General features: G+C 41.4%; 1 protein-coding gene across 2 annotated transcripts in view; it reads right to left on the reverse strand.

Annotated features, from left to right (window-relative positions):
• The window catches only part of MDFIC2 (MyoD family inhibitor domain containing 2), a 51,575-nt gene that overhangs the window by 16,729 nt on the left and 7,677 nt on the right, over positions 1 to 27,169 (reverse strand). For both annotated transcript variants that reach the window (XM_068154418.1, XM_068154419.1), the window contains exon 3: positions 2,751 to 2,789. In XM_068154418.1, the coding sequence (XP_068010519.1) occupies positions 2,751 to 2,789 (39 nt within the window). The remainder of the gene's footprint in view (positions 1 to 2,750; positions 2,790 to 27,169) is intronic.

The raw sequence follows: 27,169 nt of genomic DNA on the forward strand, positions 1-27,169 counted from the left end.
AACAGAGCTGCAAATAACAGAACATCAAGCGCTCCTCGTAGATGGTCCTTAAAGCTCTGCTGGTGGTAAATTGGCGTGTGATAATAGAGGACTACAAATCCCCATGTCTTTTAATAAGTTATAAAAGCTTCTCTTTGATTTCAATCCAATGATGAGTGGCAATCTGCGAGAGTCTTATGTCTTCTAGAGGCTTTCCTAACACACACTTTCATTTCTTTCTGTCTTGTACCCCTGTTGTACAGGAGCACACCTGGGAGATGAACTTGCTCACCGTAGCAAATACTATTAATCTCATTAACATCTAAGCACCTCACCACATACTGCTGAGTAGCCTTTGCTTGGCTCTGCTGGAAAGCCATTTATTTAGCTCCACAAGGACCTGATCCAGTATCAGTAGATGTCAATGGAAAGACTTCCAGAGAGCTTAACAGGCTTCAAAACAATCTCCAATATGGAGACTTCCTGGGTTCCCTTGATCTTTTCTTTCGAAAGAACTGTAGACAGAGCAATTAGCAAAATGTGTCATGCTACAAAACGTTTTCTTTCCTGGTGGACACTGAAGATGCTGAAAACCTATTCTGGGGGCACATTGTTTCCTAAGTATGTAATAAGTACTTTTAGGACAATACACTTTTGAGTGCTCTGGCAAAGGCCAGCATGGTAACTGTTCTGCTCACAGAATCAAATGGACTTCTCTTGAGATGCAGTGAAAGGGTGTGTTTAAACTCAGTCGATCATCATCCTTGCATAGTGTAGGAGAATCCAGGAACACTCAAGATGTCTTTTCCTGTGTATGTGAACTTATTCAGAACAAAAAAATTGTTCTTAGAAAACATGAATCTTATGGCAGAAGAAAGTTTCCTTCATGACTGTGCTACAAAGGTTTCCAAACAGCTGCTTGTTCATTTGGGTGCATGAAATATTAGGTTTGACCAGCTGAGAGGCACAAACATAATTTCTTTTCACCATGGCACCTTCACTGTGGTCATTTCCACCTGGCAAGTACAGTACTAGCACAATGTCTTCATTGTATGAGCATTCACAGGAGAGCAGCAGAGTTCCAACAACCTCAGTGAAATGCCAGCTTCTCTCCAGTGCCTGCCATTTGTCCTGCATTGTAAGGAACCCTACTAACAAGGAGTTTTGCTACTGTCTGATGTGAGCACTGAACAGCAGAGGTTTCAGGTACTGCTAGACAGTAGGTCAGCATACTCCCACCCACCTATGGGCATGGATCAAAGGGCCGGTTGGGTGACCTTCAGTGCACTGAGCTCACCAAAGCCCCAGGAGCAACACCCCTTGTCCATCTATCTAGGGGTTGCCTGGGCATGGGGTGGGTGAGAATTCAACCCTGTCCTCACTTCCCCACATCAAAACTTTCACTGCAGCTTTTGTTCAAGGCTCAGGTGTACCACCCCTTCCAAGCAAGGAGGTCACAGCCCAGGCCTTGAGAGGAAAAAGTGGTTGTCAGCGAAATGGAAGAGGTGTCACTGTTTTAACACAAATTAGGCAAAATCTAACCCTCATTAATCCTTCAGAGCAGGGCCTCTGGTTTGTTCTTTTTTTCACTCTATTCTGTATTCAAAGCAAGTACATTTTTTTCTGTCACTATACCACTATTGTTAACAACTATAAATGTATTAAAAACACAGGGGCATTTTAGTATGTGTATTGTGCATAAGAAATATTGTTACATGACAAGCTCCAATTGGCAAGTGAAAAGAGGTTTTATTGAAGGAAATAGCAGTAGCAAACAGTGAACTATGCAGAATAATGGTAATTTTTCCTTTAACATTGGCAGCGTGCGTTCACTTAATCTGACTGCTCCTCTGTCTCTGCCTCATCCAGACCCAGAGGACCTGTTAGACAAGCAGGCAGCCACCTCTCTCTGGGATCAAGCTGTCAATGCAAACTTGCTTTCTTTCTATTTCTTGGAGCTAAGCTATACCCCCAGAGCTCCTGAAGCTTTTCCTGAGTGAAAGCTTTAAAAAAGCTCCATTCTAAATTACATCACACGAGCTGTTCTCTTCAGACTGACAGAACAAAAGCAGGGAAGGGTTGGTGGGGGGGTGGGGTGGGGGGTGAGAAATGCCAAAAGTACCATCTGAATGACTTCTGGGTTGCAGAGAATGATTTACCTCCTCATGCTTTATCAGAGCAGACTAACGCTATCTTGACCTTGTCTACCAAAGCCCCAGCAGTGTCCTCTAGCAAGCAGAGAAAGTTTTCATCATGTGTGTTTGCAATACAAATACATTCAGGCTTTTTCCTTGCAGCAACGGGGTTCTGGGTGCCCCCTTAAGAAAAGTCCTAATAGGGGGCATGGTGCTTTCTAAACTTTTTTATATGATGTGGTCTCTAAGACTGTTGGAAGACTCAGCCTTTTGGTGACTGCATAGCCTGGTGTGTTCACCCTCTGATCAGTTACCCCCTAATTAATGGTCATGGTGAGCACATGACCCTTTTGGGCTTCTTACCCCATTTTCATGAGAAAATGGTTGTGAGGTTAAGAGCTTGCTCTCATGCTCAAAAGGCCTGTAGGCTCCAGTACACAACACTTCTGAGCTTGTTTTTCTCTTTTGAGTAAAACTTCAAATGTTTCTTGAAGTCAGTAATACAAGTCATAGTCACATTTTAAAGATGATCTGAAGGCTGAAACAGGTGAGGAACCATGGAATTAGAATGATTGATCTCATTTTCTTACATGAAAGGCAGCACTTCAGTAGCTGCAAAGATGTGGTGTGACTTACCTGAACCTCCAAGCTGCTGTAGGATGGGGCTGTCCAGTTCTGGAAAACAAGAATGGGAGAGGGAAGCTTCACTGAACAAGAAAAGCTCCTCAGCTGGTAAGGTGGCTTTGTTATCCCACACAAGCATCCGCATTTTGTCAGTGCCTCAAATGTGTGCTGTTATCAGAGGAAAGTAGGAATTCAGGCTACTGAGGCTGGAGTCTTAGTCCCCTAATTGACTTCAGAGGTATGGTAAAAACATCTCTGTGTAAAAACTGTGAGATACCTTTTCTGTTTAAGGATCCAGCAACCTCTGGCCTCTCACAGAGATGATCAATATTTTTTTTTTTCCCACAGGGAGAAAAAGCAGGTCAACTCAATTTCTCTTACCTAGAGGAGCAGAAACTCCATAAGGATCCTGCTTCACTAATGCAGCTTTCATGCCTGAGTTTCTGAATGAGTGAAGTTTAAGGTTTTTACTATGTCCTTTTGGTGGCTCACATCTAAGCGGTCTTCATGCAGCTGATGAGTGAAACAGCTCTGCCTTGATCCATATGGGACCATCCTAATGCCCATTAAAGCTGTTGGAAATGTTTGGCTTCAGGGTATACCATATCAGGTATTGTATCTGCTTCCTACACCAAATCGTGAAAATCTTAATTAGGCAAAATCTTCATTAAAATAATCGCAGCAGAGGAAAACGCTGGTAATGAACCTGAATACAGACCTCATCGCTCTGTGCTTCAGCACATCCCTGCTCCTATCGATGGCACATGTGGAGATGTTGGACTTGCAGTTTTGGAGGTTAGCAAAATAAGTTGTTAAACATAAGCACTGTAATACCTGCAGTCTAGTGTTCTGGTTTGGGGATGCTGTGGATGTTTAACTCAGAATTCAGAGAATCACAGAATGCTCCAGGCTGGAAAGGATCTGTGAGATCATCAAGTCCAGCCACTTCGCCCACTCAGTATCACAGTATCGCCAAGGTTGGAAGAGACCTCGAGGATCATCGAGTCCAACCTGTCACCACAGACCTCATGACTAGACCATGGCACCCAGTGCCACATCCAATCTCCTCTTGAACACCTCCAGGGACGGTGACTCCATCACCTCCCTGGGCAGCACATTCCAATGGCGAACAACTTGCTCGGTGAAGAACTTTCTCCTCACCTCCAGCCTAAACTTCCCCTGGCGCAGCTTGAGACTGTGTCCCCTTGTTCTGGTCCACCAAGTCTGTCACTACACCATGTCCCCAGGCACCAGATCTAGATGGCTTTAAAACACATCCAGGGATGGCAACTCAACCACCCCCCTGGGCAGCCCACTCCAGTGCCTCACAAGCCTTTCCATGAAATTTTTTTCCTAAATGTCCAGCCTAAACCTCCCCTGGCACTGCTTGAGGCCATTCCCTCTCGTTCTGTCATTAGTTACTCACAAGGAGAGACCAGCACCTACCTCTCTACAATGTCCTTTCAGGTACTTGTAGAGAACAATAAGGTCTCCCCTTGGCCTCCTGTTTTGTAGACTAAACAGCCCCAGTTCCCTCAGCTGCTGCTCACAGGAGTTACTCTCCTCCTCCATCTTTACTTTTTTCGATCAGGATGGCAATGCTTCTTCCCACACGTCTAGGTGTACGAAGGTTTTGCAGCACTTTTACCACCATGGTATCTGGGTATCTCAAAATCAGTAATGATGGCAAAATAGAAATTTTTGTGGTGTTAATAGCACTATGCATTTCTCCTCTACTTGGAGAGGAAGACATAGGTGTTATGTAAATGACCAAATACTTGGGTGGCATTGTGAGCTCACTGCATGTGGGATTTTGTGCCAGTTCTGAAGGGGTGTTTTGGTGGTGTTGGTTTTTTTTTTTTGGTAAACCTGGATCTCACTGCAAACTGTGAAAAGTAGTAGCCTACCTTGTAAATTAAGTTGTGTTTGCAATAGTGGCAATCAGAAGCCTACTTGCTCATAAAATGAGTTAAAAAATATCTGGAAATAATTGTGAGATAACAGACAGAATGCCATGGTCCTGTTTCCAGGCTCTTGATTGGAGCACAGCTAGCATTTCAGCAGTACAGCAGTGAAATTCTTCATGGCACTGGGACAAGTGTGCTTGTGGGAGAAGTCTTGTATCTGACTTTAATCCACAAGCAAGACCTGGAGTCTCTGGGGCACTGTGTGGCTGAGTAGAAATCAGTTTGCTTATGCTAACAGGCAAACCATGCAGACCACACTATCCTCTGCTCCTGCTCTGCGGTGATCGGCATCCTGTATTGCTGTGCCACACTGCTAGCTACACGATTTGGGGACATCCACAATGGGTTGTTTGCTCTCATTTGGACCACAGTCTGCTTTTCTAAGCTCATTTAGAAATCTGTAGATAATTTCCATCCGTTTTTTTTTTTTTTTTTTTTGCAAGTATATATAAGTCAAACTCTATGCTCTGAGCTCCCTAAAGAGAACAGAAAAATCTGCCTTTTCCCATGTGTTTATTTCAAGTCTTGACTCTTCTGGGAAGTTTGATTTGTTTGCTTCTTTCCATAACAAAAGACAATGGCTAAGGTTACAACTTTGCCAGCCTCTTTCTAAGTGGTTTCAAGTAGTTTACATAAGGAGAGTTTGTTTCATCTGCCACAGCATACAAGAGATCTCTGAGGTAGTGTCTAGTTTGCACAGAATAAGACTACTGAACATTAGATTAAGGAAGGAAATTTAAGGTCCAATAGACAATAGGATCACAAGGGTATAAAACAATAGTTTTAAAGTGGGCTGCATCTGAAGGAAAAACAAATAGCTTGCTTTACCTTTCCTGATGGTACCAGAAATATTGGGAAAGGCTGTCAACATCAACTGCCCACTAGAGGTAATGACGGCTTAAACCCTAGCTTTCACAGTATCACAGTATTGCTTAGGTTGGAAAGGACCTCGAGGATCATCGAGTCCAACCTACCAACACAGACCCCATGACTAGACCATGGCACCAAGTGCCACGTCCAATCTCCCCTTGAATGCCTCCAGGGTCGATGACTCAACCACCTCCCTGGGCAACCCGTTCCAATGACGAATGACTCGCTCGGTGAAGAACTTCCTCCTCACCTCGAGTCTAAACCTCCCCTGGCGCAGCTTGAGACTGTTTCAATCAGTGAGTGCTTGCAATAACCACTACAAGGTGGGGACATGTATAGCTCCTAAGCATAAATGGTTGTTTGGATGCTGAAGTCATGTCCACAAGCTAACATATGCTCTGTAAATGTGGCTGTCAATGTCTTGTGGTTGCCTTGTTCAGCTTCAGAAGGAGTTTTACATTTTTATGCAGCAAACTTCTACAGCTTATGGTCACTAGTTAACTGCAGCAGGAGGGTCAAACTTTGGAAACTGTAGTTTCTTTCCAGGCTGTAGGTTTCCTCCTCCTTCAAGTCTGTTTTCTACTCTTGCCAGTACCCTGCCTTCTGTTTAAAGGCATTACTAATACCAAATAAAGCTAAAGATGCTCGTTATAACAACTAAGTTGTTTCCTTTTTAATCAGAGCACATGCTTATGCCAGGTTTGGCATGAAGAATCTGTCTATGTGTCTGGCTTAGGGCACAGTGAGCTGATCATTTGTTAAAAGACTAGTACAGTACACCGCATATAATTTTGATTTAGTTGTACAATTTACTGGGAGGTTGGTACAAGCACCAGTAATCTAATTTTTGCTTGGTTGGAGGTGGTGGAAATGTGAAGAATGGGAAATAAAAGGCTATTGCCATGTGTGCTGGATTGTGCTTTGGTAGCAGCAGTTGTCTTATAGTTAAGTGGCCGACAAAACCTTTCTTGGGGTGGCAATAAATTAAAAAAATAACCTCTTCAGAAAATATATCAGTTTTCAAAGAAAGATGCAGCGATTATTGTGACACAGGTTTGCAGTCTGTTTCTGATTATCCTTTTGGCTGGAGAGTTGGGGTTTCTAATTGTAAGGTTAAGGAATCCTTTTTATCTATCTCTTGCCCTCCTAATCCTATGCTAGACGGTATTGTTTTCCTTGCCTTTTGTCTTCTGGGGAAGGAGACAATCTCTGGCTCATGTGAACATCTTGTTAAAGTCTGCTGAGGATTAGGGGGTGTGACAGTTTTCTTGCTGAGCCTTTTTATTGGGGATTTTTATGCCTGCTTTTCTGGGAGGTCTTTGAAATGTCTTTTATGTAGCAATCATTTCACTCTTTCTTTGTTGTCTCAAACGTTGAGGCTGTATTCTTCTCATCTGTTCCTGTTTATATTCCATACTAGCTGGTCATAACGGTTTAGCTTGAAACCTTCATCACACTGTGTGCTTCTGAATCTCAGGAGTGTTGCTAACAGCTCTAGGACAATTGCAAATCTGAGCTTTATTCCAGGCAATCTGAAGCTTTAGCATGGTTGCTTGTCATGAAATACTGTTAGAGATGTTCCAGCCAAGAAACAAGAACCTAGGAGGTGGACATTTCAAGTGTCCACAGGTATTTGAAAATGCTTCTGCTATAATGAGATAGGTCCCCCTTAGGGTGATGGTCATCATACAGCTGCAGCTGTACGTGTGGTGTTCAGTCTGGCCTAAACCCTTGCAACAATCAGCAGGAGACAAGCATGCCCTGATGTTAAGTCAGCATCTCTTGACAAATAAGTTTAAGCCAGTAAAAAAACACTTATTGGAAGGCTTATTTTGTCCCTGTTTTCATCCCAGCCCCCTGCAATTGGCTACAGATAAAATATAGATAACTATCCAGACCAGAAAACAAAATTCTAGGTGACTGAAGTCATATAATACAAAGACTAATCCTGGACAAAGAAATGAAATACCTTAGATTTTTATAAGACATTTGGAAAAGTTTGGTTATTTCAATTTCAGAAAGCTATGTGGTTGGACAATGTACTTAAGCACCAGGCTTTGGTTCCTAAAACTTTTGTTAAATCCACGCTTCTGGGTCTTGAGTGGCTGTCTTCAGGCATGTGGACTTCTCATCTTTTCTCTTAATGATATGGTAAGCACATTATTGCTGATTTCCCCCCGTGCTTATTTCTGACACTATGTAAACTCAGGTTATCAACTTGGGAGATTCCAGATTCAATGTTAGGGAGAGCCCAGATTCAGTGTTAAGGAGTCATGGTTATATATATTCTGCTTGAAAGTATCACAAGCAGGCTTGTGAGACATTGGTATAGAAAAAAACTGGTTGCATCACCTTCCCCTTTGAGAAGGCTGAAGTAAAAACTGGGTTTTCCTGAAGGCATTACCAAAACTGAGTGACTAATGTGCACAAGATGTTGTTTCAATTTTTAAATCTAGCTAAACCCTTACTTATTTCATTGAGCAGTGTGTGACATCTTTTACAGACGAAGAAGCTATCTCCTTAGATGTTTATCTTTGTAGCTGTCTAAAAGCTCTTTTTTTTTGTCCTCTCCCTGTATAATTTGCCCGGTATAACACAGCATTTCCACCTGCCTTCGCTTGCAGCCTCTATAGCCTAATTTTTAGTGTTTAAAGCCATATATAATATCGTTCCATTTCACACTTAACCACAAAACCCACTCTTCCAGATATGACCTCAGTTTATTTTATACTGCACATCTTTTTCTTAAAGTATTTTATACATAGCATAATATGCAATGATACGGCACTGATGTTTATCAAAATTGTTTCACACTGTACTTATTTCTATTCCTGTCTCTTGGATCAAGTACAATACAGCTGCAGATTAACACCACCTTTAAAAATAGGTTTAATGTGTTTATTTTCTTACCACATTCATCCCATCCACTAACTTGTTATATGGATCATGTTTAATGGGCATCTTGTGGGACCATCAAAGGGCATTTATTTTCTACTGAAGTAAAAATTAAGATAACACACAAACTAATATAGCAATCAAATAAACCTGACAAATAACAAACTTTTTCTTTTTTTTTCTTTTAAAGCTGCAGAGGCATGCTAACAAATCTATTTGATCAATATATGGGATGTGAAAAAAGAGGAGACAAGATTGACTGATGAATAAAATGGAACTGACACAAATAGGCTGACAGCCAGTCGCAAGTCTCTTTAGGGCAAATGCAATTAACTTAGAATAATAGACTCAAATTTGATGGTTAGAAATGCATTTTTATTAACAATCACAGCCTGAATCATTATGCACTCTTATGAATAAAATTGTAGTTATACTGAAAGTCTGTGTATACATGTATGCATGTACATACAAAGGAAGAAAGAAAAAAAAGCCTTGTTGAAGGAGAGCTTTATTTTTTGTGACAGAGTAGCTGTATGAGATTTAAAATATAAAGCACACACAAGTGTAAATGTAAATATTCAAACCAGTGATATAAAAATCACATCTGCGGTGCACTAGCATTAATGATAAAGGCAATAAGCATCGGTCCCCGGACTGCTTGTTCTTTTGGGATGTGAAATTGCAATCAGGGATTTACAGATTTCATTCTGAGGCAGAGAAGTCATTACTAGAAACATAAGCTCATTCTCTTTACTTTAATAGCCATTTTAAATCATTCATTTAGAAAATACATTAACTATTTATTGTGTAGGCAGTACATTTCTATTGGTGTTCCATGTTCATGCTCTCTTATAATCCTTTTTAACAAATTATTTTATTAAAAGAAGATTAGAATTAGCAAAAGGATCCTACCAATTTTTGAAAATGCTACTCTTGAAGAAGGATATTTCCCATTATTAACAGGTATGCAGTATTAAAACTTTAAAGGGAGGGAAGATATTCAATTGCTAATGTGTCCTTTTTCTTTTGACCTTCATCACAGAGGCTGATTGCTATTTGTAAATTACTTTCAAAATTATTAATCCCATTTAATTTCTGAATAAATATATAATCTCTTTTTCTTCCCCCCAAATAAATCCCTGGGATTTAGATATGGAAAGAGCTGCCTATAGGATGTATGATAATGCAGACATCTCTTATTTGTGGGGAAAGATAAAATACACCACTTAATGCAGAGAAACATGGTATTAGCAAAGTATAACATGGGTATGAAACCATGATGCCTGTAATGCTTGGTGCTTAAATACCTTGAGAAAAGTGCATAATGGTAGGAAGTAAAACTGCACCGGAAATTACCTAAATTCAGTGTTCTCCAGCTCAGTGTCCTCGGTGGACCACTGGCTGGCCAACCACAGGATAGCACCACAATGTGATGTTCTGTAGCTGTCTATAGTATGAAGAAGCTGCTTCAAAACATCATCATGGTTCTTAGGCAGTTTGTAGGATTGCTGAGCAGGATCCAAGAAGCAACCACACTTGATTTTGTTCACTCTGAAGGTGGTTTTAGTCCTCTCCATTTCTCAGAAGTGAGAAGCACACCGATATACTGGGAAGGCAGACTGCCTAGTGTCTGGGAAGGGAATGCCCCCCCCCTCAATGGAAACCATTGAGAACAGGGACAATGTGCAGCTGGGGAACAGATTTTTCTGGTAAGCACCTGATGTCTGAGGAATTTGTAGACTGCCATTTTGGTTTTCCAACTTTAATTAGCCTTAAAGTCATTGCCACGATGGAAAAAACTCCTCAGGAATTCCAACAGTTGCTGGAGCCTTTCCAGTCTCTTTTTCTCCTCATAATCTATCCTAGATACTCACAGCAGCCCACCACAACATTTTCTGTGCTGGCTTCTTGAATAGCTGGCATGGCCTATTCTTAGAGTGAGGATGGATGGATCACATGTTATTCTAGCACCACCAAACCTGATATGTGCCTAAAAAGGGAACAATGCTGTCGAATTTGGCATAGTTGTTTGACACAGAAATTGTTGCAAAATGCTCAGAGACTTGGACTGCTAAAGATTTCTTACAGAACCACATTTGATCTAGAGGGAGTTGGAGTAGTCAAATTTATGTTATCTGTTCAAATTTTCCTTACCATCTCTGTAGATGTGTCACTGGAGAGCAGTGGGGGAAATGTTACTTTTTGAATATGATGCCAGAAAAAGAATATATGCTCTTTTATGACCACAGTTACTTAATATTTTAAATGAGAAACAGGTCTTAAAACAATGTATATGGAAGTTTTAGTAGGTAAACAGACTTAGGAAGAAAGACCAGATGATCTGCTGGTTTAAATGGGGGCAGGTATTTGTAGTCAGCTCACAGCTAGGCTAGGCTGTGGGCTCAGGTCTTCCATCTTCCTGCCTTTAGACTGGTGAAACACCCTTGATCTCCTCACAGTGCTTCATGATGTATGGTGATGTAAGGGAAAGGAGTCTCAGGCTCTGCATGATGATAGACTAAATCTCCACTGATATAATCATCTCCAGAGCAAGAATTACTTCATCCATAAATATCTTGGTGTCTGTTTCTGATCACGCTGGTCTCATCTCATTTACTTGAATGGGCCTACTCCTGAGTTAGAACGATACAGGTAAGAGAAAACCCAGGCCCTTAAAAATCAAATCATAATTAATTTCTCTTAATAGCTGCTCTATTAAAAAAAAACCCAGATTTTTCAAAAGCATGTATTAGAAAGCAAAAGAAGTCCCTTTTAAGTGCATTAAGTTTTTTCTTAACCTAGCAGTGATAGACTTGTTGGTGATATATCATACTTGCAATATGTTTCTGTTGGCATTCAGGTTCCATATTTTTATATTCTCTTTTCAGAAGTGATGTTTTTCAGAGAAGATTAGAACTAACAAAATGTAACTACCAGGTTTTGAAAATGCTTATCCTGAAAAGATTATTTTCTCAGCACCTGCTGGTTTTGTTGCACTCTTTATTAAACCCATTCGAGTTCAGAACTCTGATTTCCCCATTCCATGCTCCCAAAACATGAAAAGATTCCGTTCCCCACCAGTTTACGCTTTTCTCAGTTTTTGTCTTCTACAAATATGGCTTGGCCAAGATGTTCTCGATGAAACAAAAATACTTTTGCTTTACTTTCCGCTCACCTCACTCTCGAGCAGGTGCCAGACAATCTGCGGTAGCTGTTCTGCTACCTGAGAAGTGTTCATATATAGAAACACCAGGCCAGCCCCCGTTGTCACGGCATGGAAAGCCAAAAATAGATGACATGAGAACATATTTCTTCCTATGAAGATTTCTGCAGCTACGTGAAGTCTTCAGATAGGCAGGCTTTAGTGTTAGAAAATAATAATGTTGGAACAAGGAACCTAGACTATATGCTTATAATACAAAAATAGTCTCTTTTATATATATATATAGATAGATATAGATAGAGATATAGATAGATATATATAGATATATAATTAGATAGGGTGGTGGAAGCCTCATCCCTGGAGGGTTTTAAGGCCAGGCTGGATGTGGCTGTGAGCACCCTGATCTAGTGCGAGGTGCCCATGACCATGGCATAGGGATTGGAACTAGAGGATCCTTGAAGTCCCTTTCAACCCTAATGATTCTATGACTCTATGTCTGAATAATCCTCTTTTCTCCATCAAAGAAGAGTCATGTCAACAACTGGTCCTTCATGTCAGGTGCATCCTGTTTCTTCCTATTAGGGTGTCTGGAAAGCTACAAGAAAGTAAATGGTTTACAAAACACATGTTTGTAACCTATTTAATTGCAAACATACTGAGTTGCGGTGTGATTCAAGGCTATGGTGAAGGCTGAGCTGCACTAGACATTAGGTTGTGTTAGTGCCACTGGAATGGAGTAAAAGTGTATTTCCAAGCTGAGGAGTGGTGCCAAAAAGAATCACAGATGATGCATCTGGTAAGGACCTCCTAGTTCAACTAGGTCTAGCTGGCATGACTTGAAAATGTCTGTAGGCTAATCCCTTAGGTGTTTATTTCTCCTTTCTTCTTAGACACCATCAAGTGCAGTGCCTGAAATGCTTCCTGAGGTGCAACATTGCCAAGTCATCCTTGCTTGGAAGATGTTTCCCTATTGTCCAAACTACTTTCTTTTCCTCTTTTTGCAAATAAGCAATAAGTGTCACACTGTGAAATAGAAAAGACATGTAACGGGGTAAGTAAATTCAAATGTACTAGAGCAGTCAGAACTGCAAGTTCTTCAAAACTTGATTTTTCTAGAATAATATGTTTTCTACCTGGTGTTGGTGATACTGCTTATTTATACTTTTCTTCACAGTAAAAGGTCATATTTTGTTCTCTCATGTGGGTTTCTTTAAACCAAATTGCTCTTAAAGACACCAAGGCAGCCACCGTTTCAGTCAAGAGCTAAATTTGATAAGGTTTGATAGATATTTTATTTATAATAGGCAGTGTCAGTGGTGATAGAACAACAGATTGATTCTGCTTTACCTTTTATGACAGTGCTAATAATGTCCTCCAGCTTCCAGATAACATCTAACAGGAACTGTACTGCAGTGCAAAATTATGAGTAAGGCTCAGCTGGTGGTTATTGTCCAGCAAATGTTCAACATATTTTAGTAGTGCATTAGTAGGAAGTTAACTGTAGTGCCTGGTGCTGTCTGCCATGGACAGAAATCTGTCAAAATAGATGCCCAGTGCAGATAGACTTGAAACATTCCTGTCCCTGAAAACTTCAATAATGTGCAGCTGTATCATCATGATTTTACAGAAGTTAAGCTACTGTGTGGACAGGCCTTTATTTATTTATTTGTTTTAAATTCTGAAAAACACCCAGGCAGCCTAGGAATGGCTGGGTAGTAGACTTTGCTGATTTGAGCATCAAGTGGTTCAGACCAGAGTCTTCCACAGTGGCCTGTTCTCTGCTTTGAGCAGTGCTACAGGCTAGGGTCAGAGTGGCTGGAGAGCAGCCAGGCAGAGAGGGTCCTGGGGGTGCTGGTTGATGGTAGGCTGAACATGAGCCTGCAGTATGCCCAGGCAGCCAGGAGGGCCAATGGCATCCTGGCCTGCATCAAGAACAGTGTGGCCAGCAGGAGCAGGGAGGTCATTCTGCCCCTGTACACTGCACTGGTTAGGCCACACCTCGAGTACTGTGTCCAGTTCTGGGCCCCTCAGTTTAGGAAGGAGGTTGACTTGCTGGAATGAGTCCAGAGAAGGGCAACGAAGTTGGTGAGGAGTTTGGAACACAGCCTTATGAGGAGAGACTGAGGGAGCTGGGGTTGTTTAGCCTGGAGAAGAGAAGACTCAGGGGTGACCTTATTGCTGTCTGCAACTACCTGAAGGGGGGTTGTAGACAGGCAGAGGTTGGTCTCTTCTCCCAGGCAGCCAGCACCAGAACAAGAGGACACAGTCTCAGGCTGCACCAGGGGAAGTTCAAGCTGGATGTCAGGAGGAAGTTTTACACAGAGAGAGTGATTGCCCATTGGAATGGACTGCCCGGGGAGGTGGTGGAGTCACCATCACTGGAGATGTTCAAGAGGAGACTTGACAGAGTGCTTGGTTGCATGGTTTAGTTGGTTGGGTGGTGTTGGATGATAGGTTGGACGCGATGATCTTGGAGGTCTCTTCCAACCTGGTCTATTCTATTCTATTCTATTCTATTCTATTCTATTCTATTCTATTCTATTCTATTCTATTCTATTCTATTCTATTCTATTCTTGGCAGAGGCATGGCTTTGAAGGATATGGTTCTCTGGTGCTGCCAGCAGCTCTAGGTAAAACATACTTGGGCAGTTAAGTGGTTCTCTAGGGAATGGCTTCAGCTGTTCTCAGGGAGGCCTTTGCATGATGAAGAGACATCACAGAATCATAGAATCAGTAAGGTTGAAAAAGACCTCAAAGATCATCAAGTCCAACCTGTCACCCAAGACTTTGTGACCACCAAACCATGGCACCAAGTGCCGCATCCAGTCCCCTCTTGATCAGGGAAAGGATTTGCAGGATCTTCAGCCTACAGAAGAGAAGACTCTAGGAGGACCTTATAGCTCCTTTCCAATACCTGAAAAGAAGGCTGGAGAGGGACTTTACGTAAGGGTGTCTAACAATAGGGGAGGGGGGAATGGTTTGAAGCTGAGGGGGAGTAGGTTTAGACTGCATCTTAGGAAGAAGTTCTTCAGTGTGAGGGTGGCCAGACTCTGGAATAGGATGCTTCCTTCCTCAGGGTGTTCAAGGACAGGTTGGATGAAGCCTTGAGCAGCTGAGAGGCATCCCTGCCTATGGCAGGGAGGTTGGAGTAGATGATCTCTAAAGTCTCTTCCAACCTAAGCCATTCTATGATAAAAAGCATATTTTTCTCTACTTTAAAGTAGTCTTAATTATAACTGTTACCCTCTATATTTCTTTTAAATCCTTGCTTCATTTTCTTATGTAATCAGGGAGAGAACTACGTTGATTCATTTTCTAGACGGCTTTCCAGCTCTGTGCAGTGTATTGTATTAATTCCTTTAGGTTCAGCTTGAGCTGTTCATAGAACACTTATGTAATTTTAGTGAAACTTCTAATGTTCTCCCCAGGGAAGGTGAATTTTTGAGGGTTGCCATTACGCTTCTCTTCAAACAAGCTCTCCCAAAACATTACGGAAGGAAAACCACAAGATTGCACTAAAATGGAAAAAAAGAGAAACACACCTATATAAAATGTTGCTTTCTTGTGAAACTAAGCAGAGCAACTGTAACTACCTTGGAATTCAGAGTGGTCTATAGAGCTTTATGATTTTTGGGAACAGGCTGTTCCAGCACAATTATCCTGTCTGACTGGAGCTCACAGAATTCTGTCCACAGTAATTTTTCCTTCAGCTGCATTAGTGAACACTGTCAAACCCCACCACAGATCACCAGGGGCCCTGGTCTCTAAAGCTAGGTGCTACTCCCTGAAAGCTAAAGAGAATTCCACCATCGACTTGGAATAAAGTAGGAACAAGCCCTTTATTTGCAACTTAAAGCAAGCAGGTTAGAATTATGAAGAATTATTACTTAAAGCAAGCAGGTTAGAATTATGAAGAATTATTATTTAAAATAGCAATGATGTAATATCAGTGTCAATTCCATTATTTTAACAGATGTAAATTTGCTCTGCTCTTGAACTCTGGTGAATTTTAATGGCGATATTAAAGAGATACTATTAAGACTACTTAAAAGAACTATTTGTAAAAAGTGTCTCCAGTTAGGGGGGGGAAAAGTTTAAATTGCTTTTTTATTCAGTCTGCACAGTTATTTATTTGAATAGGTTTGTATATTACAAATTAATATGTATTAGAAGCTGAAAAAAAAAATCACAGAATAATTCTAATAGTCATTGGATATGGGAGAGCTTGCAGTACTTAGACAAAGCAAATAGACTTCTTATCCAGCCACAGTTTAGTTGGTCTTCACCATAGGGCAAGTAATGATTTTGCAATGCACATTACAGATAGTGTAGATGAAGAAAGAAGTCAAAAATCAGTTGTCTTTGTGGTAAATTTACACATATTCCAAGGCAAGTCCCATGTCAATAACTCCAGTGTTATATTTATAGGGTCTTAAACCTGTCCAAGTCCCTCTGGATGGCATCCCTTCCCTCCAGCGTGTCAACTGCACCACACAGCTTGGCTTTGTCTGCAGACTTGCTGAGGGTGTCTCAATCTCACTGCCCATATCACTGACAAAGACATTAAACAGCACTGGTCCCATTACTGATCCCTGAGGTATGTCACTTGTCACTGGTCTCCATGTGGACACTGAACCATTGATCATAACTCTCTGAGTGTGGACATCTCCTAATTCCTTGTCCAGGGAGTGGTGCACCCCTCAAGTCCATTCTTTTCCAATTTGGTGACCAGGGGCCCAAGCCAACTTCATGAAGTTCAACAAGGCCATGTGCAAGGTCCTATGCCTGGGTTGGGACAATCCTAAACACAAATGTAAGCTGGGCAAGGAGTGGCTCAAGAGCTGTCTTGAGAAGAAGAACTTGGAGGTGTCAATTGCTGAACATGAGCTGGCAGTATGCCCTTGTAGGCCAGAAGGCCAACACTGTCCTGGACTGCATCGAAAGCAGGGTGACCAACAGGACAAGGGATGGGATTCTCCCGCTCCACTCTGCTCTTGTGAGACCACACCTGGACTGCTCCATACAGCTCATACTGTTATGCATACAGTACTGGAGCAGGTCCAGAGGAGGGCCATGAAGATAATGAGAAGGCTGGAGCACCTCCCATATGTGGAAAGGGTGCAAGAACTGAGTCTGTTCAGCCCGGAGAAAAGAAGGCTCTGGGCAGACATTATAGTGGCCTTCCAGGAACCTGAAGTGGGTATACAAGAGAGCCAGGAAGGGACTTTTTACAAGGCCTTGTAGTCATAGAACTATGGGGGAATGGCTTTAAGCTTGAGGAGGGCAGATTTAGATTGGATACTAGGAAGTGAGTGTGGTGAGACACTGGAACAGGTTGCTCAGGGAAGTGGTGAATGGCTCCTCTCTGGAGGTGTTCGGGGCCAGGCTGGATGAGGCCTTGATCGCAGTATCGCAGTATCACAGTATCACAGTATCACTTAGGTTGGAAAGGACCTCGAGGATCACCGAGTCCAACCTATCAACACAGACCCCATGACTAGACCATGGCACCAAGTGCCACGTCCAATCTCCCCTTGAACGCCTCCAGGGTCGATGACTCCACCACCTCCCTGGGCAACCCGTTCCAATGACGAATGACTCGTTCGGTGAAGAACTTTCTCCTCACCTCGAGTCTAAACCTCCCCTGGCGCAGCTTGAGACTGTGTCCCCTTGTTCTGGTGCTGGTTGCCTGGGAGAAGAGGCCAACCCCTTCCTGGCTACAACCACCTTTCAGGTAGTTGTAGAGGGCAATGAGGGCAATGAGGTCACCCCTGAGCCTCCTCTTGTCCAGGCTAAACAATCCCAGATCAGTCTGGTCTAGCAGAAGATGTCCTTGCTCATGGCAGGGGATTTGGAATTAGATGATCTTTAAGGTCCTTTCCAACCTAAACTATACTCTTTCTATATGAATCTGTCTATAACTTTACATGCAAATTGCATTCCAGTGGGACACAGATAGGAGAAGGTGGTCAGTGTGACCAGTCCTGGACAGAGATCTCTTAAAACTATATACAAGGCGCTGAGCATCTGTTGTCTCAAAAGTGATGTATTTTCTGGAGGAAAAGTTTAACTGCTTTAAAAACAATTCTAGATCCACAGTCCAGAACTCATAAAATTAAATGGAAGATCTTGAACAGCCTGGAATTGTACAGAGTTGAGTATCACAGACCAAAAATAAGGGGAGAGGAAAAAAAACAACAAAGGTGCTAGAAAATGAGGCTGAGAATGAGGGAAATTCAAATGCTAACAATTCAGTACTGTAATGTTTGCTAAGGGCTTAACCTTTCTGTCATTAAACCCAATGGCAGTCCTTTATGATCTATACTTCATCTACAGCTACTAATTTTGGGTGCTACAATTATTTCTCTTTATTCATTGGAAACATACAGGCTCATCTTCATCAGGAAACACTGGGAACTGCAGTCAAGGATCTTACCAAGCCAGAAAGTTGGAGATTTAGAATATGTAAGTATTGTGTGTATCTAAGTATATCTAATTTAGCATTGGTTATTAAAGTTTAATTTGTAACTGTCTCAATCTGTAAAAGGCCTCAGTTCCCTGGTGGCATAGGGAAAGATGAAACAAGGCTGCAAAGTTAGGATATGAACTGTTCTGACCCTTAAAAAGGCTCAGGGCTGAGCTTGGTTCACTGTAGAGCATGTTCTTTTCCCGATGTCCAAACCTGAGAAAGAATTAATTTCACTCTTCAAAGTAATTGCTTCACCTTCACTCCTATTCATCAACTTCATGGAGCAAATAGGCTGGTTTAGCAGTTAATGGCTGAAAAGGATTTGAGACTCTCAAATGAAAAGGGAAAATTTGTCACAGTTGGGGTTTTTATTTTTTGTAGTTTTGGGGGTTTTTTTAACTTGTTTAGGAAAAATAAATATGAAGTGCCTGAATAATCTGTGAATCACTTGACCTAGTAATTGTTTCTTCTAAGCATTTGAGTAGAGTCTGAGGATGCATTCTTGGAAGTATTCAGTTTTGATGCAAAAAGAAATGTCTCTTTCCATTAGCTTTTATTTCCTCCTTTTGCTGCAGACAAACCAGAATATTACAAAGGGCAAATCCATGAAATTTTCCTCAACTTTCCCTCGAGGGGGAAATCAGGCTTTTTCATCTTAAAATGACAGTCTTTCAGTTGTGCAAAAAACAAACCTTTCACTTCTGTAAAAGCCACTGCATTGAAAAAACTAGTCTGACCTATTGTGGCAGAAGAGAAGGTGAAGGCGTGTTTGACTGTAGCATGCTTGTGTAAACTTGCATACAGATAAAATTAGACATCGCTGTGTATAAATATAATCTCCATGGGCAGAGAGAGCTTTTTTCTGTCAATGGAAGCACACCATGACTAATATTCGTTGCTGTTATCTCTGGATATAGCAACATTTTCTACATCATGTAACAAATCATTGGGCTCAGTTGCCTAAAGCACATGTCCTTGGCCACCAGGTCATCCTAGCTTTGACACAACTGACCCAGAACAGAGTCTTCAGTGCAGCCTGTTTATAGCACAGTTGACCAAAGCAACTATAGCTCAGCATAAGGTTTTAAAGCAGAGCCAAATGCAGCCCAACGGACAAGCTTGGAAGAGATCTCCTGCCAGAATTCAAACCCTGGTCTGCCAGTCTGCTTGTAACTTACTGGTACACTCTACACAGTGCTCTAGAGATTAATAAATATATAATCCCATATCCCACAGTCCATTACCACACAGTGTTTGAAACATTTCCCATTAACAGAACGCAGCACATGCAGGTAAAATACCAGTGCATCTCATTAGAGGTGGGGGGGGCGGTTAGGGAAATGAAAATATGTATTATATTAAAGCCAAGTTTTGGGCTCTTGTGCAAAGTTTGAGAAGAAAAATGTATTTCTCCAGGTGGTCTCTCCAGCAGAGGGAAGGATACAGTTTCTTTGCTATGCTAGCAATTAGGGCAACACAGACTCAAGGTTTGGCCTCTAATCTAGGCCAACATATTCTTCACCCTCCTCTTCTATCAGAAGTTGGTTCAGCAACACACCTAAGCACAAACCTAACTTCCAGCATATGAGTAGTTCCAATGACTTTGCTCTTGAAGTCTTGGTCAAAAAAATCATACCCAATGTTTGTTTCTTGTCAGCATGGCACAAGCTGTTTCAGGTTGCACAGCGACCTCTGCTCCGATTTTCTTCAGCAGTAATACAGAACTTGTGTGACAAAGAGAGGAAGGTAGGTCTATAGTGTGGAGAGACTGAAGCCTTGGGGAAAATAATGCAGGGAAACTATGTGATAAATACATGCACTGCAGACCGACAATGTGAAAAGCAAAGAGGCCAAGTCACTTGAACCTTTGTGCAATAAAATATTTTCTTTCCATTATAGGAATGCTTGAGTTGAAATCAGTACTGGAAAATACTGTTGGTGGAAATGGAATAGGGACACTGACAGTGTTACTTTCAATAAGAACCTTATGTTCTCTAGGTTTTGGTTGTTGACTCTTTTGAACCAGTTATACTTGGGCACAGAAAAGCAGATGCTCAGTTTGTGTACTGGGTCTGAAAGGGAGCTTGATAACTGATACTAGATACTATCTGAAAGAGATGATTCAAATGGATTAAAGTTCTTTTGCTCTTGTGAGGGAAAAAAACCTACCAGCTCTCACCTACTTTTCCACTCCTTGGATTGAGATAACCAAACCCACAATTTGGTGGCAGATTTTTATAGAAAAAAGTCTGTTTAGTGTAGATCTATAGAACTGTATACACCATTTCTTGGTTAATTGCAAGTCTGTAGAGGACCCTAGCAGGTTTCCTACCATGTTTTAGGATACCATAGTCAAACCCTGGTGTATCTGTTTTGACCTGGGATCTTTCTACACCTCACAGTTGAGTTTCTGGAAAGTTCTTTGATCTGTGAAAAAGAAAATATCCCAATAAATTAGAAGCTTGGAATGGGAGGTCTGTTGGTTTTTCTGCTCACATAAATTCCCTACCAAACACACGTGGCTGTTAAAGGGCTGTGTGGGGGGAATAATTCCCCTGGCAGTGCAGCACCACATGTTTCTGCTAGCTCATGCACTCGGTGCAGCTGCACAACGTATCACATAACGCCGTCAACTGCAAGCACGCCAGCCTGCCACTCCAGTGGGGCCCCCAACTGTAAATAGCAACAGGCAAGAAAACTCCCTGAGACACATCACTGCTGTGGGAGTGTGAAGGCTTGAGCCAACTGCCCAAGGCTTGGACTCAATGCATGAGGCTTGACAGGTGGCTGTGCCTGGCCCAAGACATTTGCCACAGTTGCATACCCTGGTCTTGAGTACAGAACCTTGGGTGAGTGCCAACGTGAATAAGAAGTTGCTGCAGCTTGCATTGAGGGCTGAGGAAGAGCTGTGGTCTGCAGACTTGAGACCAAACTAGTTATAGGGTGCTGAGAATAATTTAGCCTCCCAAATCCTCTTGCTGACATTACACTAAAAAAAATCTTTCCTTGGGCAGAAGGTACACACAGTGTTTGTGAAACTAAGACTTTACTGCTAGTCTAGTTAATGATTTAATTGAGAAAAGCCCTGATTATATAGAATCATAGAATGCTATGGATTAGAAGGGATCTTTAAAGGTCATCTAGTCCAAGCCCCACTGCTGTGACCAGGGACATCTTCAGCCAGATCAGAGCCCCAAACAACCTTGACCTGGAGTGTTTCCAGGCAGGGATGGGGCATTCCTTACCTATCCGGGCAACCCATGCCAGTATTTGACCGCTTGTCAGAACTGTTGTACAGTCCACACTCTATCTTCCCAATATTTACCTTCTTATGTGGTGTTGTGCTCAACTTTCCCACATGTGTTGTTCCATCCTACATGACATCCTGAAGCTTCTACTGTATTTCCAGCTTGTCTATCCTACTCTGTCTCCAGGTAGCTCAGGTAAAGCCTACACACAGGGATCCGAAACAGATGAGGGCACTTTCGTAGAGCCAACAGGGCCCAACAGGGCTCTCTGTCTTGTGGAGATGTGACCTTGACTAACACAAGGTTCATCAGGCTACACAGCAGGAGGGTATGAGGAGTTAATGTTGGTCACTGTCATCTAACAGTACAAGGGCAGGAATAAGGCTGTTTTCTCCTGCCTATCTCTTTGCTTTCTAGCTTTCTGAAACTCAAACACATCAGAAAGTGACCAGAATCACTGCAACATTGCCAGTAATGGTTGTCTTGGACAGCCAGTGGTAAGCCCAAATCTTCCTTCTTAACCATTGCTGGTGACTACATGCTGGACAGTACCATTCAAGATGCCATATACTAGAAATGGCAAATAGTAGTGACTTGGGCTGCGCAGATCTGAAGAGAACTTGCCCTAGTATTCCCAGGTAGCAGCAAAGAATACTGGGAAGAAGAAACCCTATGCATCCGGCATTTGCCCTGCATGCAACAGAGAGCACAGTTCTCTCTCTTGATGCTCCTGTTCACCTCCAAATGGGCAGGTGGTGGGTGGAGTGCAGCTGAGACCTGCCAGAGCCTTGTTTTTGTCCCCTAAGCTTCTTGCAAGAGTAACTGGCCAGGTATGAGACAGAAGACAAATTGAACTATGCCTTTCTATCTCTATAGGAACATGCCTTTATTGAGAAGTAAGAATAGGAAGAGTGGTAGTGTGTTTTTCAGGACTCCTGTCAGGTGGAATGGGAGCCAAGGGATGGTTAAGTTAGATGCTGGCCCAGATGTGTGTCATTTGTTTTCCCAAAGCTGATGAGAATGTATCATTACATTTGAGTCATGCATTGCTCAGCTATCTGACAAGTTTTTGGTTTATGAAAATGTTCATAGATTAAAGAAAGCCAACACCCAAACTTGGGAAAACGATGGCATTTTACATATAAATCTGTTTTATTTTGTGTGAAATTTAACTGAAATCATCTTAATGATTTATGTAAAGTGAAATATTGGGTTTTCCTCCTCCTTTCCCTTTTAGCCCTGGTCTCACACAGGCACGTTAATGATTATTTGTCAAAGTCACACTGTTTGCTTACAAGGTACGAAGGCTTTTTAGACACTATAATGACAGCTTTTGATTCACTTGATAATATTTAGAATAAGCCATAAAAGCCAATCTCTGAACGAACAGACCGCTTTTATTGGCTTTTAGTGCTATTACTGCTATCATAAGTGGTAAATTGGCCTAATGCAAGTAATACTGCTGTGTCATACTGTAAAAACCGCTGCTTAGTTTTATATTTTATTTATTTTTTCATGAAAAAAAAAATTAAGGCATGGAGGCTGTACCATTCTTCCACAACTGTTGGTGATTCCCTCCAAGTGACAGCTGGGGAAGCTGTCACTGCTCTTTAGACTTTCTTTGCTTAGTGATTACCATCTCTGATGGCACAGTGCTGGTCATCAAGTTAGAGACAAAGTGTGAGTCAAGTAAGTATCTCCCTGGATCTCACTAGTTGGTGGCAATCACCAAGAGAACAACAGGACACAGTCTCAAGCTGCACCAGGGGAGATTTAGGCTGTTTGTTATGAAGAAATTCTTCACAGGAAGAGTGATTGGCCATTGGAATGTGCTGCCCAGGGTGGTGGTGGAATCACCATCACTGGTGGTGTTTAGGAGGAGACTGGGTGAGGCGCTTGGTGCCATGGTTTAGTTGATAAGATGGTGTTGGGTGATAGGTTGGACTCGATGATCTCAGAGGTCTTTTCCAACCTGGTCTGGTCTGGTCTGGTCTGGTCTATTCTATTCTATTCTATTCTATTCTATTCTATTCTATTCTATTCTATTCTACTCTATTCTATTCTTTCTATTCTATTTAAAGCTTAAATAAACTAGGGAAACAAACAAAAAAAATTGTTGGTTAGCTGGAACCTGAAATGGACATAGTTGAAATACTGTATGCTAGATTTATATCTATCTCTACATCTGTATAACTCATTTTATAATAATTATTTTTTTTTTAAATCATAAACAATTAAACTGTTTGAAGACAAAGCATTTGGTCACAACTTCATCTAACCCAAATGACTGCCAGGTACCATCATTGTGTTTTTCTTAAGATTCTTTCAACTTTCTTCTTCTACCTCTCACCATCTCTTCTATTGTTTTCTCTACTTCTGGAATATAGGCACGGATTTCAGACGCTTAACATTTCAGAACCACAAAACTTCTGTCTTTTAATCAGGAAAAAAATGGTTATAATAGAATTCTCTGTGTTTTTGTAGCATTCATATGTGAAGGAAATCATTGAGAAGAAGCAAAGTGAAAGTGAAGAGGCTTAAACTGACTTTTGAGTCTCCATTCTTTTATCTTTGTCTTTCTTCTGTTTTGACTAGGTGCTATCATAGTGAGCACCTTTCAGTCAGGAATAGTGACTGATTTATCAGCCATGATGTAAATTTAGGACCAGCACTCAACACAGGTTGTATGTCTATGTAACATCCTTAGAAGGCATTAAACTTCATCTTGGTCTGAGCCAAATGAGAATTGTTTTATGTGCAACAGTATGGTATGTCCAGACTCTTAGGCTTCTGCTGACTAACAAGAGAGAAGCTGTGATTCAGTTTAGTATTGACTGCTTAGGTTTTCAGTGAGGGTGCAGAGCAAATGCAGCTCACAAGGTAGAAAGCTGGAAGAAAGAACACCATCTGATAGAAGTATGTTACATGAAGCAGCCCTACTAATTTGTAACTATCTGAAGATGTGCTCTGTTTCCCTAAGACTTCTGCCAACTTGTTTCTAAGGTCTGTTTCCTGAGAGTCATGCAAAGAGCCATGTGAAGCCAGGGTTAAGAGTTAGATTCCCCTTGAAGACCCTTTTTCTGGGTATCAACACACAAGTCAGAATGCTGAGGAAGGCTGGCATAAGAAATATCATTCTGAATGTACTTTTAGTGATATATAATAAGAACATGCAGTTGGGGTTGCTTTATCTGTGACCCAAGAGCAAACAAAGATGATAAATTATTCAGGTTTTTTTTGGGGGGGGAAGTATGTGTTTTAAATTTAGCTACAACTTGAATATTCTTAAGCCAAATATAACTTCATCATGGTATACTATGTAGCCATTAAAAAATTAGTCTAATGATAGAGAAAACTCCAAGTAATACTCACTAATTTAACTGAATGCATGCTTGAAATTATTATTTACTTTCAGTATGCACTGGGAACAGGAAGAAGCATATTCCAACGTTAGTTTTGGCATCCAAGTATTGGTAGATATGTGACAGCATTTTGGCACGTTAGTTGCCATGGGCGTGCAACAAAACAGAAAACTTGGGGCTTAAAACAACTATCTTTACAAGAATCACACAGCAGAAAACTCTTCTCCGTAAATTTGATGTCTTCTGAGTTTACTCCAGTGGGAAGGTGTTGATTTGACCTGTGTTGTTCTGTGAAGAACTCAAGCGATCTTATTTACCCTGAATCTCCACCTCTACTTTTAAATGACAGGTGCAGTGGTATATAGCTGGTGTTTCTCCCTGTATCTTTGCTGCAATAGCATTTCCTTGCTTTTGAAACTGCATGTAGGCATACTTCAGCAGGAAGAACACAATTTGTCAGTAACCAGTTCTCAGATGTCTCAACATTATCATGGCAAAGCTTGTGTTTATCTGTAGAGCACAGCAGTGAGCAGTGAATCTACTTCTCTATCTCTGGAGCTTATTGATGTGCTCAGGCAGAAGTTTTTCTTCCTGCACATATTTCTGTGCTGTGTATATTCATTTATGTGTGAGAAGAAAACATTATCATGTTTAACTGCTGCAATCATAAGCACATTAAGTAGACAGATAATAAACAATCCATCTAAATTTATGATTAAGTTAATTGTGTCTGTGTTTTTCTAACGTGTTTATTCAGATTGAAGATTGAAATTAGAATGAGACTATATAATCAAGAGACCCTAAGAGACTGTGTGACTCCTATAAAATAAAAATTAATTTGGTTTAGGGGGATAGCAAAGATCACTGTAACACTTAAATATTGCTTAGGTGTTAAAGAGGCCTTGTGCAATTATCTTCAAAGAGATGAATCTCAGTTGGAGTAAGAGCTATTAAGAAACTTGCCTGACACTGAGGGCTTCAGCACCCGATTTTTGCATATGCCCTTCTGCACAGCATGTGCAGAGAATCGAGTAACTGATGCAGGAGGTGAGGAAACAAGAGGAAGTAAAGCAGGAAAATTACTGGAAGGAACAGGGAAAATTACTGGAAGGAATGGGGAGAAGAACAACCCTATGTACTTATGGCTACTCCACTTGCATTGGCACTGCTACCAGCCACCACTCCGGAGCTTCTGCATCAGGAGATGCTCTAGGCCCTACTTAACTGTGTGAGTGATATCGCTGCTGAACTGGGCATAGCCCAGGCTCAAATCCCTCTCTGCCTCCTCTCAGCAGTGTATTTAGACCACATGTCAAAGGTTTTTCACTTTTTATGGGATAGCTGAATACTGTTTAGCAGGGACTAGAGCCAATCTCCTGCTCTTCATGCAGGTGATTTGCCTGCTGGGCTGTAGTCTCCTTTGCTTCAGAGAGAAAGAAATGAGCTTTAAGTAGTCCACCCAGACAGTAACACCTGGGAATCTTCAAACTATGATCTTGCATGAAGTATCTGGCCAGCCTGATCTAGTGTGAGGTGTCCCTGTCAATGGCAACAGGGTTGGAACTAGATGATCCTTGTGGTCTCTTCCTATCCTGACTGATTCTATGATCTGATAGCTGGCAATGAGATTTTTCTTGTGGAAGGTGTGAATTTCAGTCCTCTCATAGAATCTGCTCTTACCCCAGATCTGAAGTCACAGAACTATTCATCAATCATTAAGCTGTTCTGATAAGGGACTTGTATTCCATATTTTGTTATTGGACATTCAAAGCAGTCAATCCTAATGTGTAAGTATCTTTCCATTTGGATTTAGTTCTACATGCTTCTTAAAAACCAAACGGAAACAACAGAGGGAAAAATAATTCCTTTGAACCTCAGCTAACAATGAATATTTAAACTAATCCCACTTTTGGTCTTTCTCTCAAGTTTCCAGTAGTATCTTTCACAAACAATAGACAACCAGAATGCCCAGGACCGAGCCCATTCACTGCATTTTGTTTGGAGTCCTTAGAAGCAGTTGTGCTTCAGAGAATGATTGCAAATCTTCCATAAGACAAGGGGAGGCCAATCTGGTTCATAATCTAATTATGTTCAGATATTTCACTGAACTCCTCTAATATTAAGGATTTTGTTATACCTCTGTGTGACTGTCAGCCTGGCTCTACATATTGGTGTGGAATCTTGCAGACCCATAAAGCACCTTCTGAAAACTGGCACTGAACTGCTTACAACCACGAGTATCCTGCCTACTAGCTCAGGGTGAATTCAGCCTGCATAGTCGTTGTTTTGATGGGATTTCTATCAAGGAATTAAGGTCTATAAATGAACTAAATGCTCATTAATAGCTTTGAGTCTCTGTTTTTTCATAGCTTTTAAACATCTAATACCCAATTAATTTCAAAGGTCTTGCTGTCTCCCTCCAGAAGAAACTGATAATAACCCCGAGGATATTTGCAT

Source organism: Melanerpes formicivorus, unplaced genomic scaffold (genome assembly GCF_026170545.1).
Source record: "Melanerpes formicivorus ecotype bairdi unplaced genomic scaffold, bMelFor1.0.p_v2 SCAF_28, whole genome shotgun sequence".
Lineage (NCBI taxonomy): Eukaryota > Metazoa > Chordata > Aves > Piciformes > Picidae > Melanerpes > Melanerpes formicivorus.